Source organism: Crotalus tigris, unplaced genomic scaffold, assembly GCF_016545835.1.
Source record: "Crotalus tigris isolate CLP2741 ecotype Arizona unplaced genomic scaffold, ASM1654583v1 scf7180000024282.1769268, whole genome shotgun sequence".
Taxonomy (NCBI): Eukaryota; Metazoa; Chordata; class Lepidosauria; order Squamata; family Viperidae; genus Crotalus; species Crotalus tigris.
Window position 1 is genome coordinate 793,347 of NW_024100454.1, and position 14,517 is coordinate 807,863.

Consider the following 14,517-nt stretch of genomic DNA (forward strand, 5'->3'; position numbering starts at 1 on the left):
ATTTGCAAGAATCAGCGGAAGGGCTGTAATTTTTCTCCTGAAGGCTGATTTCTTATCCTCTCTCCCCATAATCTGCTTCTTATGGAGAGGAGATAATAATAACCATGCCATTATTTGGAGCATTTTGATAGAATGCTCTACAGAGAATGATATAACTGCCCCTTGCTCTTGGGTACAACTTTGCAATATAGTTTTCAGCTTCTTACTGCTCTTTTGACTACAAGCAAATAAAAATACTTCTATGGTACCGGACAGCACAAAGGCTTTAATCTTTGAAATTTGTATTTTCATCGATTGCTAAAGATTGGAGTGCTTCATTTATAATCTAGATGTGTTGCATAACTTCAGGGGAAATATTGGCTGCCTTTCTGATCAGACAACTGAAGAATAGTCAATGTTGTGGATATTACTTGACTTGGAAGTATTACATATCTGAGTTCATGTATCATGTAAAATCATAATGTAATTTTTTGTGTTCACTCAGGCACTGCAGTTTATATGCCATGGTTTATGGCTTAGTGTAGTGTTTGAATTCAGTCATGGTGCTTATTGAATGAACTGTAGTGAAAACAAACTGTGATTCTGCATTGCTGTCTGTATACAGCAAAAGAATTAAAATAAATTACAAGTCCTTACTTTGCCAAGGGAAAATACATTGCTAGCAACTCTACTTTCCTTAAATATATTTTAATCATTATGGTTGCACTCACTTTGAAAACTGGAGTTTTTAGATCCCATGAATCTGGTTGACATAGAAATCTGAAAAAAGATAGGCTTTTCCAACAAGTAACAATGCTCTGTTTGCTACAGTTTTCTCAATAATTTTTGAAGCTTGCACCGCTCTATTATTAGTAAGTGCTAATTCTTCTACATTCCAGGTTAAAAAGTAATCTTTCTCATAACCTGGAATTGTTTTAATATGGCTTGTTGGTAGTCTATCAGTCACACAGAATCAATGAGAGTAGATAAACAACATTCTTAGTGCACAATATTCTTAGGGAATAATGCAATAAGAATGATACATCACTCACTAACAGTTCTTAGCAAACCTTCATCTGGCACTGCTACCTAATGCTTGTACAATAGTCCATTTTGTTGAGAGAGTTATTTGCCTGTCACTACTTGGGTCCAATTCAACCACACTTATTAATTTCACTACAATTTTCTTGAACTTTGATTATTTTACTCCTCCTTCAGGGAAGTCTACATCTGTGGAGATCATTAAATTATATAAAGATTAGTTTATAAAGAGCCTTCTACCTTCAAGAGCACAGGTGACCCACATCTAGGTATTACACAATTCTCAGATTGATTATACATTTTTCTGAATATGCTCAGTTCTTTTTGCATAGAAGAGTTGGAACATGGAAAAAGATATTTTTGAGAGCATGTAGTATTGCTTTTGAGTATTTTAGGAGTCAGAATCAGCCCACTGCTTCAAATGTTACTTTCTTAAGGTAGAAAATGGGTGGGGAGTAGTTCTGGATATATTGTAAAAATATCTAATGTTCTGTGAAGTGTTGCCCACAAAAATTGTAGCACGAATTGAAGCTATTTTGTTTTCTTTTGTAGATTCTTGCTTGATAGTTTTAATGGAATAAAGATGGTAGCTTGATAGCTTTAATGGAATAAAGATGGTAGCAACTGACATTCTTATCTCTCTTTCCCACTCACATTTTCAATGATGTCAGTGGAAAAAAATAACAGTCTTAAGTCCTTTTTTGTTTTTAATATCAAATTATATATTGAATACCTAGCAGCATTCAGCAATCATGCTTGGTACAGAAAGATTTCTGCTGATAGAATACTGGACTAGCAATACAATTAGCTTGATTCAACTTTTTCCTTGTACTACTTAAGTATAAAAATTAACATAGTAAGAAAAGAAATACATGTATTATAGGAAGAGAAGAAGCAAAGCCTTATTCTTCCCCACATCCCCAAATATTTTACATATTTAACATCTGCTGATTCAGAAGAACACTGTTGACATCTTGAAATATGTAAACAAGAAGAAAACTGATCTCTTTGGCATTTTTATTTTGCTTTCGGTAAAAAAAAAAAACTTTGAACCATCATGAGCATAAATTCTAATCACAGCTTCAGAACTGTTTTTTTGTTTTTTTGAGGGGTGCCAGTCTGTTGTTGAATCCTGTGCCTTGTATATGTCATGGTCTTTTCCCTCCCCCATAAGCTCTGCCTGCTTCCACTATGTTTTTCCTGCTTTAAACCTAATGTATGACCTCAAACTGCTAACAGCTTTCCTCTTCTCCTTCCTGCTAACCCACTGTTCCTTTGCAAACTGGTGTCTTGCAGTCTTCCTCTTTGCTAGCTTCTCGACAGACCAGCTCTGATGTCCCAACTGCTGCGGATCTTGTCAGTGCAATAGAAAAATTGGTCAAAAGCAAGCTGGTAAGTGTAGAGTCCTGAGATCCACTGGACAAAACTATAGCGTAGCTACACAGAAGGTCAGTTAGTCTCTGTCCCAACCGATCCTGCTTTCTCATCATTGTTGTTCTGCACATTTGAATATCTAACTAAACATGTGTTCTGTAGGTTTTTTTAGTTGTAAACTGAGATAACATCTTTGTAAAATTGAACAATGCTGATTCATTCATTGTATGCATTATTCGATAAGCCTGTAGGCATGCGATTGCAGCTTTCTTGTCATCACAACTTTTTTGACATTAGTCAGTGAAAAAAATGACCATGCAAGTCAATATAAAATGTGTAGAAATGCTGTCATGAAAATGTTTTCAGATGTGTTAGCTGTTTTAAATGTTTGCTGTAAGTGATGCTTATTGTTTCATGTATGGTAATCACACCTTTTTTGCCACTATAGAGAGTTAGTTTTGGAAACTTTGGTTCAAAAATATTTAGCATTGTTTATGAAGCCGTATGTTCATTTTAATGTTTCACCTTCAGTTAAAGAACTTCAGTTTACCTATAAATGAAGACTGTACAGTGCAATGAGGAAGGTGAACAAGAATAACAATCTTAGATAAGAATGTTTAGTAACAAGCTATCTTGAACAGAATAAAAGAGCTCCAAGGACTGTGCTTAAAACTAAACAACATTGCACAATACTTTTTAATAATTGAACATTACAAATACTCAGCTAGCTGAAAGAAAAGTGACAGCAACTCAGTATTGCAGCTGGCTATAATATAACAATTTGTTTTAATTTAATTCCTTTCAAAATTAACCTTGTGCCTGTAGTTTTATATCAGCCTTCTACTTTCTTCCTTTTTCGTGTATCTAGATTTCTGCTCATCATGTTAACATTAATCCAATTTTCTCTGTGTTTTTTTTTTAACTGGAAAACAGTACCGGTAGTTTAATCTCTGCTTACAGACAGGCATCTGATCTTGAGAGGAAAAAATTAATATCCATTTATTTAGAAGAGTCGCTATGCAGACAACACTCCTGTTATGCTAGAAACCTTAATCAAATACTGAAATGTTTTATTCATAATTAGTTATTATAAATCTAAAATATCAGAGAAAACAAGGTAAATATGTTGTCTAGTTAGTGGTTATAATTTCTAGTTTTATCTTTTGTCTCCCCCCCCCTTCTTTATTTCTTAAGACATTGGAAGGGGGCTCCTATCGAGGAAGCTTAAAGGATAGTACTGGATGCTTGAATGAAATTGTGACACCTTCAACCCCTCCTTCAAGAAACCTCGAAGAGGAACAAAAGGCCAAAGCTATGAGAGGCAGGATGTAAGTTAATCTGTTATTGATCTGTTTTGCAACTGTATATCTGATGCCCTCTCCTACTAGAGTTTAGAAATGTCTGTGGGAAGAAACTCTCTCTCCAGCCGCAGCCCATATTATCAAGAGCAGATTTATTTATTATTACCTTTTTATCCTGTTTTTGTTACTTTGTAAGTAACTTGAGGCAGCAAACATTCCTAATACTCCTTCCTACTCCTGTTTTCTCCACAACAACGGTTACCATATGAGGTAGGTTGGGCTGAGAGAGAGATTGACCAAAAGTCAAGCTGTCAGCATTCATGACAAAGGCGGCGCTAGAACTCATGGTCTCCTAGTTTCTAGGCACCACTTTAACCATTACACCAAACAGGGTCTTATCATAGATTTGATATATCCACAAGTGGAGAGGAGAGCAAATTTTATTCCACTAGAAAAAAATTCTTTGCATAAAATTGGATGGAGTCTAAAAAGTTGATAAGAGTGATAATATCAGAATCAAGTACTGTAGGACAAGGAAAGTATAGACATTAGCCAGTCCTTGCCTTCTATCCATTGGAGTTGTCTTGGTTTAATCAAAATCACATTGAAGACGTAAGAGATTCAAAGACAATCAGATCTGCTGAAGGCAATGGGAGCAAACTAAACCTAGTTCTTCATTAAGTTTTTATTTTTATATAATACAAAAGATAAGTCAATAGAAGATGAGAGTTATTCTGGTATGCTTTCAGCCAGCTTCTATCACCTTGCCTTTTTTTTTTTTGACTCAGCTCATCTTTTCAGTATGAGGATATTCAAATTTGGCACTATTCAGAATTTTTTGCTTAATAGGAATTGCATTACTGACTAACTAGTCGCACTCCATTAATTTAGAAATAGTTTTGGGCAGTGCTTGGAGTACAAGCCTTGTGAAACCAATATACACCTCTTTTGAATTCTAGGTTTGTTCTAAATGAACTGATACAAACAGAGAAAGACTATGTCAAGGACTTAGGAACTGTGGTGGAGGTAAGTTAAAATAAATTAGTTTAGATATAAACTGTTTTTCAATAAAAAACTAATACTGAGAACTTTTAAATCACAATCTGATTAATATTGACTTTTTGCAAGCCATTCTAAATATTCTTAAAAGTCTAACTGATTTAAACTCATCTAAACAAGTTGTCAGCAAGTCCTTAAGGCTCATCTAAACTTGACATATCTCTAAACTATTAATAAGGAAACTAACAGAAGCATGATGCCTTGCATATAAAGATCTGCTATTACAATGAGTAGTTGATTTTGTTTGCTAAAAAATGAAGATTATTACTGCTCATATTCCTGTCTGCCATTGCTTAATCACTATTTTTTTTCCTTTCCAAGGGATTTATGAAAAGAATAGAAGAAAAAGGTGTTCCTGAAGATATGAAAGGAAAAGACAAGATTGTATTTGGAAACATTCATCAGATCTATGATTGGCACAAAGAGTAAGTCTACAAGCTATTATAAACAACTAATGTTAAATTGTACAATATTTATATACATTTAATTTGACCAGTCATTACTTCTCTCTTTCTTCTCTCGTTTGCAAACAACCCAAATATCCAGATATTTCCCATTAGCATAGATCCACTTCTGGCACTGTGTCGCATAATTATTTTTGCTGTATTCTAAGTGCTTTCTATATACATTCTATATATACACACTTTCTATGCTTTCTGTTAGAAAATTATGTTTTTAATGTAGAATTTGTACATATGTTTTGGCATGGGACATAAATGTGTCTCACAGTAATCATTCTGCTTTTATTGGTTTCTTTCAACCTTTTCTCTCCAAAATTCACTCTTGAAGTTACTAAATAATGGTTTGTCCTACATTCAGAACATCTTGCTATCTTTGTATGCTTCTTTCATTTTCACAGTTTTGTGGTAAACAGTTAAATCAGCCATGCTTTTTGTTTAATTCCTTTTCCATCTGCACATATGTATAATTAGACTTATGCTGTAGTCATGTATTTGAAATATAGTGTTTTCTAAGCATATGTTGACCAAAAAGTCATCATTGGCATCAGTGGTGGGATTCAAATTTGTGAACAACCGGTTCTGTGTGTCAATGCCACTTCTGGAAGTCCATTCTGGGCCTGAGCAACTGGCCAGGTTCTGCCGAAGTGGTGCGAACTGGCTGAATCCCACCACTAATAGACATTAATTCCTTGGTTTTATCTCATTCCCATCCATCTGTTCTATCACCTTACAGAATTTGCTTTTCCCTTGGGTTGCCTTCATGTAGAAAGTTACACAGATTCCCTCCAAATTCACCCATAGGTCTTCCAGTATCTTCATTCACCAGACAATAACATGCAATTACCACAAATCTATATACTTCTGCTTTCAGATGCATCCACAGCAATTTAGATGATACATGTTTTTATCATTTCATTCATAATTATCAGGAAGTATTCCACTTTTTTGCATGTATTTTTCAACTCAATTTCTCGAGGTCAGGCTATCTGAATTGATCTTTACCGTATTCTCTCCATGTGGTTTGTATATTTTAAATGTTTAATTTTTTTTATTTTTAATGATAAGTTTTTTATATTTTTATAAGGATTGTCTTTATGTAGTTTGTCAATGTAGTTTTACAGTACTGTAGAATTAGCTCATCTGTCTGTGATTTCTATCTGGTTTACCCTGCAACATTAACAGACAGGGAAAACATTGTTCCAGAACTGTCCTGATTCTTCTTTAGCTGTTGGCATTAGCTGAAGAAGATTATGACTTATTTTTTTTAAACAAGGGTTGCTATTGTATTGCACCTACTGTTCTTTTGTCGCTGGACTTATAATCCTGGCCCTTTCTGTTATTTAAAACTGTGCCATGTGAGGATCAATAGGATTTTGCATTTTTAAACAATATTTATTTTAAGACATTAAGAACTGCCAGTTGGAATTAATTGTTGGCATGACAACTGTCTGAAATGTGAGTAGAGTGATATTTGCAAGTAAATACAAATTCAGATGAAGCTACAATTTATATGAGAGTACTAGCAGAAAAGACAGAATAAACTTGAGATTTAAGACAGAGGAGTTTATAGAACTGCAGCCCCTCTTTCAGAGGTAACTAATGTAACATCGAGTTTATTTTCTAATTATAGAATTATACAGTGTGTCAATGGAGCATATTGGAAAAGAGGGATTTTGAGCATAGTTTGCCTATTTTATATTGCAGCTTTTTTCTTACTGAACTGGAAAAGTGCCTTCAGGAACATGACCGTTTAGCACAGCTCTTCATCAAACATGTGAGTGTTACAAGTTAGACTTTTCTTAAAAAGAAATTAAATGCATTTCAAATCTGGCATCATTTTTTTAAAGATATCAGATAAGAATTCTAGGTCACGATATTCTGATTTTCCATAAGTTATAAAAATACACTATTTCACACATTTTTCTTTTCTAGATATAAGCAGTATTCAGTGGTGGAATTCAAATACAACATCCGGTTCTCTAATTTGATGCAGGCCTGGGCCTCCGAAGCCTAGAATGGACTTCCAGAAGTGGCATCCATACTCTTCCAGTGGGTTGTTCTAGGCCTGGGAGGCCTTCTCCAGTCCTCCGAAGCCTAGACTGGATTTCTGAAAGCCAGCTGGTTCTCCGAATGCAGCAAAATTTAGCTACCAGTTCTGCTGAACTGGTGTGAACTGTCTGAATCCCACCACTGGCAGTATTTTAATTTCAGTCATAATACAAAAAAGCTATATTTTGCTTAGCATTTTCTTACAATTCAAACAAAATAATAAAAAGGAGTCTTTGCTGAACATTTAACTTGCAACTCTCTTAAACTAAAATGATTGTGCATAATAATTAGGTTTTTCTTCCTAGCTATAGCCTTGTCATTGTATTTAGGAAACAGGTCTTTAAAGAAAAAAAAATCTAATGTAGTATAGATGTAGAAAAACAGAACACACACCTTCAAGTAATACATTCCAGAATCTAACTTGCAAAAGGTTATCTGAATGAATAGCAATCAGAGTTCAGACCAAGAACTGCATGGTTAACATTTAGAGATGATCTTTGGAGAAACAAAGACAGAAGGAATCCAACTCTCTTGGTCCTTCTTAATGTCTCAGTGGCTTTCAGTGCCATCACTCATGGTATTGTTCTATTCTTACTCCATGGGATTGGAGTGATGGGTACCATTCTTCAGTAGTTCAATTTTTTCCTAAGAGAACTGATCCAACCTGTGTGTGAAAGAGAGAGAGACAGAAAGAAAGAGATTTATCCAGGGATTTTGGTTAGAGTGATGCAGGAAACTCTGCTCTCATGAAACTGCTGGGAGAGGTCATCCATTGACACAGGGTCAGATATTGGTGGTATGCTGATGGTATTTAACTATGTATTCAGCCCTGCACCAATTACACAGTGTTGTAGAAGTGCTGACCCCTGTACCTAGGAGGAGCAGGAATAGATTTAGATTGAAACCCTTTAAAACAAAAGTGGCTTTGGTTAACGGCACCATCTGAATGTTTTCCTCAGCTTAGTGTATATATGAACTAATCTTTTGTTCTTTTGTTTTCTCCAACCTTTTAAGGTGCTCCCATCATTTTTTTATTAGATTAGCAGACAGAAAAAAATGTGCATGATTAAATTCATTTTTCTGCTCTGCCCAATGTCTGTGAAAGTTGTAACATCAGCTTATTCTAAAATAGCTGTGTATTTCACTTTTTACAGGAAAGGCGATTACACATGTATGTAGTATACTGTCAAAACAAACCAAAATCAGAATACATTGTAGCTGAATGTGGTACATATTTTGAGGTAAGTTCAGATATGAGGCCTGATTTCCTTTTTCTTCTTGTTTTTTCATGATCTACACCAGAAGGTTTTCCCCTGCTTGGACAGTTGGCTTTGCTCTTGTGTTGTTCTGCTTTTTTAGTAAATGCTTCCTCATATTTAACAGTGGATATTTGTTCTCGGGTAACACTTGGCTTCTTAGCTGGCAAAAGTGGAGAATGTATACGTGAGTAAGGAATGGAAGAGAGTAGTTCCTGAATACTAACTAGTTTCTCACTTTCAATCAGATTAAAATTTTTCCTAAAACTTTAATATAGAAATTAAATCTCTGGTAACACTGTTTTGAATTTTACTTGCAAATTAGGGTTACTTTCGGGTTATATAATGCTCTGAATGACAAGTACTGCTGATAATGTGGCATTGCTTTTAGTAAAAAGCAAGGTTAAATTTCTTATAAATACATCAATTAATTATTACACTACATTCTACATTATTTTGAAGCAGATTCATGACTGATTAGATAAATGTACATAGAAAAGATACAGTAAGGCATGTTATCAAGTATTTTCTGAATAATGGCATTCTGCTTGTTATAGTACAGATGGTCCTTGACTTACAATCACAGTTGGGACTGGAACCTCAGTCACTGAATGAAATGGTCATTAAGTGAGATGTCATACAACTGCTTTGCTCAACAACCACAATATGGGCACTCCAGGTTGCGGATGTGGAGCAATCTCATGGGTCTTTAACCTGTTGGAACTCCAAGGACTGTCTTGACAGGGTGGAGGATACTTCGGCAAAGCTTCACTGAGAAACTGAAAATCCACCCTGCCAAAACCAAGCAGGATTTTCAGCTCCTGAATGGAGAGACACTTGCACGTAGTGTATACAAGACCTCCTAGGATCTTCCTCGGCTGCCTGAGGCACTTTTTACTGTGTTACTTCTCCATTTCCTACTTGGATTTCAACTCCCACTTATCTCTAGGGGGCTGGCTGAAAAAGCTGCCTGCCAAAGCAGGCAACAGCTGTTGGCAACCTTCTTTGCCAACTTCCCCATTGACTTTCTGGGGAGGTCTGCAGAGAAGATGGTAAATGGTGATCATTTGCTCATAGGGCACTTGGCAACCAGTTGAAAGCGATTCAACTGGTTCTGTCCTGTATTCTCTAGCTAGGTTGCCCAACATCCAGACAATAATCATGTGACCGTAGGAGTAGTGGTGCAACATTTTGCAAAGGCCAGAGGTGCTTTACAAACCATCCATCATTATAGTCATGAATTGAAGACTATCTTTGTTTAGATGATGGGCTACTCATTGTAAGATGTTCCGTAATCTCAGACTAATTTTTGTAGGCACAATTGTTGAATCTGAGAAACTCTAAGTGTGGTCAGTGCTCTGATTGGATCCCACATATGCTCCCTTGAGTCTCATGGGGGGGGGAAGCAAAGGAGAAATTAATTATTTTCTCTCAACAGTGATTTCTTCTACTTTCATTTTATAGGAAGTGCAACAAGAAATAAACCAGCGGTTAACTCTCAGCGACTTCTTAATTAAGCCCATTCAAAGAATAACCAAGTATCAGTTGCTTCTCAAGGTAAAACACATCAAAAGATAACAAATGTGAGGTATATCAAAAATTCATCAGTGACTGAAGTATAATTAGGAGGGCCTCCTTAAGGGGAGCTGGGCAGCTATATGCATTAAATAAATAAGTGAATAAGTACTGTGTTTACCTGTTTTAGCCAGCAGTATTACCCAGCTAGTTTGTTCCAGTTTGTGAAAATCAGCTTTAATTATTTTGGTATTTGCTGGACTGCTTCCTGAAGATATCATTCATGCTGGTCCTGGTGCTGAGCCTGATCGCTATTCCAAGGACCATGTGTGTACAAATACTGTATAGATAAACTCACCATCATCTAGTGGACATCACGATGAATTACTATTGGAACCAGATATCTAATTATGTAACTCCACTGGTTTTAGTTGTGTGTTTTTTAAAAGTAACACATACAAGGGTTCATATAAAAAGTCTTTTATAATTTTAGTAAAGTTTTATGAACTTTTTCCATCCACATGAATGGAGCTAAATACTACAGTCTTCATCAGGAACTCTGTTCTGTGTGCCTCTATCGATCACACAAAGTAAAATGTTATTTAGGATCAAGCCTTTGCAATCAAAATGGTGGCATCTCTTTTATGGAACTCCTCTCTCTCTCTCTCTCTCTCTCTCTCTCTCTCTCTCTCTCTCTCTCTCTCTCTCTCTTCTCACCTCACCTCACCTCACCTTATCTTATCTTATCTTATCCTGAATTTTGGAATAATTGTTCCTAAAAGAATGTTAACATTTTTAATATTAAAAATGCAACTTTCAGCCTGCCTTTTGGTCTATCTTATCTTATCTTATCTTATCTTATCTTATCATCCTGAATTTTGGAATAATGGTTCCTAAAAGAATGTTAACATTTTTAATATTAAAAATGCAACTTTTTCAGCCTTCCTTTTGGTTGGCATTAGTTATCTCTTATAAAGAAGAAAAGCTATGATTACAGGCAGATAGAACTATTTCTTTGACTTGTATTGCACATGCAGTGTCACAATTTAAGTACATAACTTCAGTCATACATTTTATTAAGTATATAATCAGATGGTATGTACTATACATAAAATAGGTTTAAGTATAATTCCAGATAATTCTACAAGAAGACAACAATCATATTCATCTTTAAAAGTGCATTTAAATGTTAATTATTTTTAAGAGTGATATTCTTTCCCATAGGATTTCTTGAAATATAGTGAAAAGGCTGGATTGGATTGCTTGGAAATAGAGGTACAGTTTGTTAACTTTTATTTTACTTGGTGACTGATACACTTTTTAAAAAACTGTTTAATTGTAATACATTTGGATATTTCTAATTGGAGATTGAATTCCTTCCACCTTCACTACCTCCCAGCAAGTGGGCAACAAAGCAAGAGTTTATGGTTACCCATCAGTTTCTAAAAATGCCTCTGAGGTCCACTTTTCTTTACATATTTCCAAAAAAATGTTATCCAAGCTCTTTAAAGTAATCAGTGGATTTTTGATCAACTGGAAACTGCATTTCTTCAAAGGTCAATTTGATGAATGGGCATCTCTTCACAATATATCCATTTTCTGATTCTGACCTGTATTCTCTAGCTAGAAGGGTTGATCCATGTGTGGTCCTAGTCAGAGTAGAATAGGGGGGGGGGGCAAACTGCTTTTTATTTGTTCCCATATTTACTCTGCTCCCTCTCTCTTACAGAAAGCTGTAGAGTTGATGTGCCTTGTTCCTAAACGCTGCAATGACATGATGAATCTGGGACGACTGCAGGGCTTTGAGGTATCCCTCTATTTCTTATTCAGTAATGCCAGTTACTTTCTTTTTTCTTGAAAAAACGATTGAGGCTTGTTGAAAACTTGTAAGAATGTATAATGGCCTCTTTCCAACAATTCTAGCTATTAGCAGCAGGAATATTAGGAGCTGTCCTCCAGAATATATACAGGCTTTGAAAAAGTTTCTGAGAACAGAGCTCATTCTCTCTGTTATTAAAGCAGATTATTTTTTTAGGTTTATGAATGCTTAAGTTCACAGAGTGGTAGGCTGGAGGTCTCTAACCTCCTTGAGCCCATCTTGTTTTCTGGAGCAGGTTGTTTGTTCTTATTGCCACCACATTTTAGAGCCATCTCATTTGGTGTCCACCTCTAATCAAAATGTGACAGAGTTGTTGTAACCTGTCTTACTAGTCTGGTAATTAAGAAGACAAAATGCAAAAGCTGAAACAATTTCTGTAGTGTCATTTATGTTTGTATAGAGATGACTAGAGTATTCCATACTCTAGATGACTAGAGTATCCCATGCTCATAAGCAATAAATCAACTTCACAATAGATAAAACACCTTCCAATTTTCTTTTAAAAACTTTTAAATTAAATTTAATCTTAAAATTCAGTGTGGGACACAGCAGCTTGCAGATCAGTCAATTGGAAATTATGGGAGCTTCATTTTGACACACTGGGAAGATGCCAGGCTAGAGAGAGTTGAATCTGTGACTGAACTCCATGGTGATGTAGACTAAGTTCTTCTTCATCTGATAATATACAAACCCAAATTGATGCTACAACTTTCATTTGGGGGAATCACAGTATCTAAAGGACTATTTCTTCCCCTATGTTCAAATTTGTGCTCTTGAGATTGTTAGCAGAGATCCTGGCTGAAGGGTCCTTGCCTATAAAAATAGAGTGGGGTTCTCTCCCAGACACCTCCAGTTAGAGGATGTGTGTTACCTATACTAATGTTTTTGAGGGTATTCATTCTAGAAGCATTTTAAATGGGTATACATTCTTGCTCTTTAATCTTAAAATGCTTCTGTTTCCATGGAAGTTATTATATCCATTAGTGATCATTGTCTGTTACTTGTTAGCCCCTGTCCCAATTCCTTTGAAATATTTTTGTGCTAACTTCATGTGTGTGTATGTGTGTCCTATTGGACTTTTGTCATTTTTATTTATAGAAGTTGTCCTGAGTACAATGTACTGCATAGCAATTAGTAAACTAAATACATTATTTTCCCGCATCCATTCAGTTTATGTTTGCTTCATTTTTTTTTTCACCTGTCTTAGGGCAAGCTGGCAGCTCAAGGGAAATTGTTGCAGCAGGATACATTCTATGTAACAGAGCAGGACTCTGGAGGGTTGTCTCGGCCAAAAGAACGCAGAGTTTTCCTCTTTGAGCAAATAGTCATCTTTAGTGAACTACTTAGGAAAGGCTCCTTAACACCTGGGTACCTGTTTAAGCGGAGCATAAAGGTAAGAAATTGATAAGACTGCCAGGTCAATAAGAAGTTTGCTTCTTTAAATCTTTTCTGGCCCTTTAGATGAAGGATAGACAGCTTTTTGTATCCCTAAGGGAGATTTTGTGGGGAGTCATATCTACCAGACTGATTCTAACTCCCTCCCTACCAACTGACTTCACTTTTCAGAGATCTTTTTGCTATGAAAGGTAGCTGCTTCTTTAATCAGTTTCCTTGGGTGAAAGAGCCTTCCTCCAGGAAAGAATGGACATCATCTCCATGTTTGCTCCCATAGCAAAACTAAGCAGTGTTAGCCTTCTTCCATGGGAGGAAAAGGGGAGTCGTGAGCTGCCCTATCAGCGAGGGAGAGCTAAAGGTGGAGGGCCACACTCTCCAATAGTCAACAGGTTACCTGGGGCCAATGGGAGGCATAGTGATGGGACACAAAAGAGATGCACCAGACCAAGTAAAAGTCTCCTTTTTCACTTCAGAAGATCAAAAGAATGAGATGATCAGTGCCTTTCTAGTTCTGTGCTTCTAGAATGCAGGTCGTCCTTAACTTACAGCGGTTCAGTTAATGATCATTCCAAGTTATAACAGCACGGAAAAAAGTGAGTTATGACCATTTTTCACACTTAATGACTGTTGCAGCATCCCTGTGGTCATGTGATCAAAATTTGGATGAATGGCAATGGACTCATATTTGTGATAGTTATAGTGTTGGGGGGGGGTCCTGTGATCACCTTTTGCGACCTTCTGACAAGCAAAGTCAGTGGGAAAGCCAGATTCACTTAACAACCATGTTACTAATTTAACAACTAGAGTGATTCACTTAACAATTGTGGCAAGCAAGCTTGTAAAATGGGGCAAAACTCAACAACTATTTTGTTTAGCAACAGAAATGTTGGGCTCAGTTGCGATTGTAAGTTGACGATTGTACTGATCATTTCTCTGAAGAACTTTAACCCGAACTAGCTAGCTAAGTAAACTAGAAGAAGTTGTAGTAAGTGTGGTCTTGTTTTATCTTTGTGCCACTTCATGTCTTCTTGTATGTTTACATGGGAAAACCAAAATGTACTAACTGGATGACTCCCTCTCAGTGCAACTGCTTAATGCTGTTACTTCTCCATATTTTGACTGCTTTTATAAAAATTATACATTTGTATTATTGCAATTTCTTCTCTTACTTTTTTGTTTTGCTGGCTCCAAACCTGAAAATCAATTTT

General features: G+C 36.0%; 1 protein-coding gene across 1 annotated transcript in view; it reads left to right on the forward strand.

Moving 5' to 3' along the window:
- KALRN (kalirin RhoGEF kinase) overlaps nucleotides 1-14,517 on the forward strand; it is a 315,007-nt gene that overhangs the window by 252,913 nt on the left and 47,577 nt on the right. Inside the window, 10 exon segments of the mRNA XM_039323763.1 lie at nucleotides 2,317-2,412; nucleotides 3,589-3,722; nucleotides 4,655-4,721; nucleotides 5,076-5,179; nucleotides 6,920-6,989; nucleotides 8,419-8,505; nucleotides 9,985-10,077; nucleotides 11,260-11,310; nucleotides 11,765-11,842; nucleotides 13,122-13,307. Of these exon segments, the coding sequence (XP_039179697.1) occupies nucleotides 2,317-2,412; nucleotides 3,589-3,722; nucleotides 4,655-4,721; nucleotides 5,076-5,179; nucleotides 6,920-6,989; nucleotides 8,419-8,505; nucleotides 9,985-10,077; nucleotides 11,260-11,310; nucleotides 11,765-11,842; nucleotides 13,122-13,307 (966 nt within the window).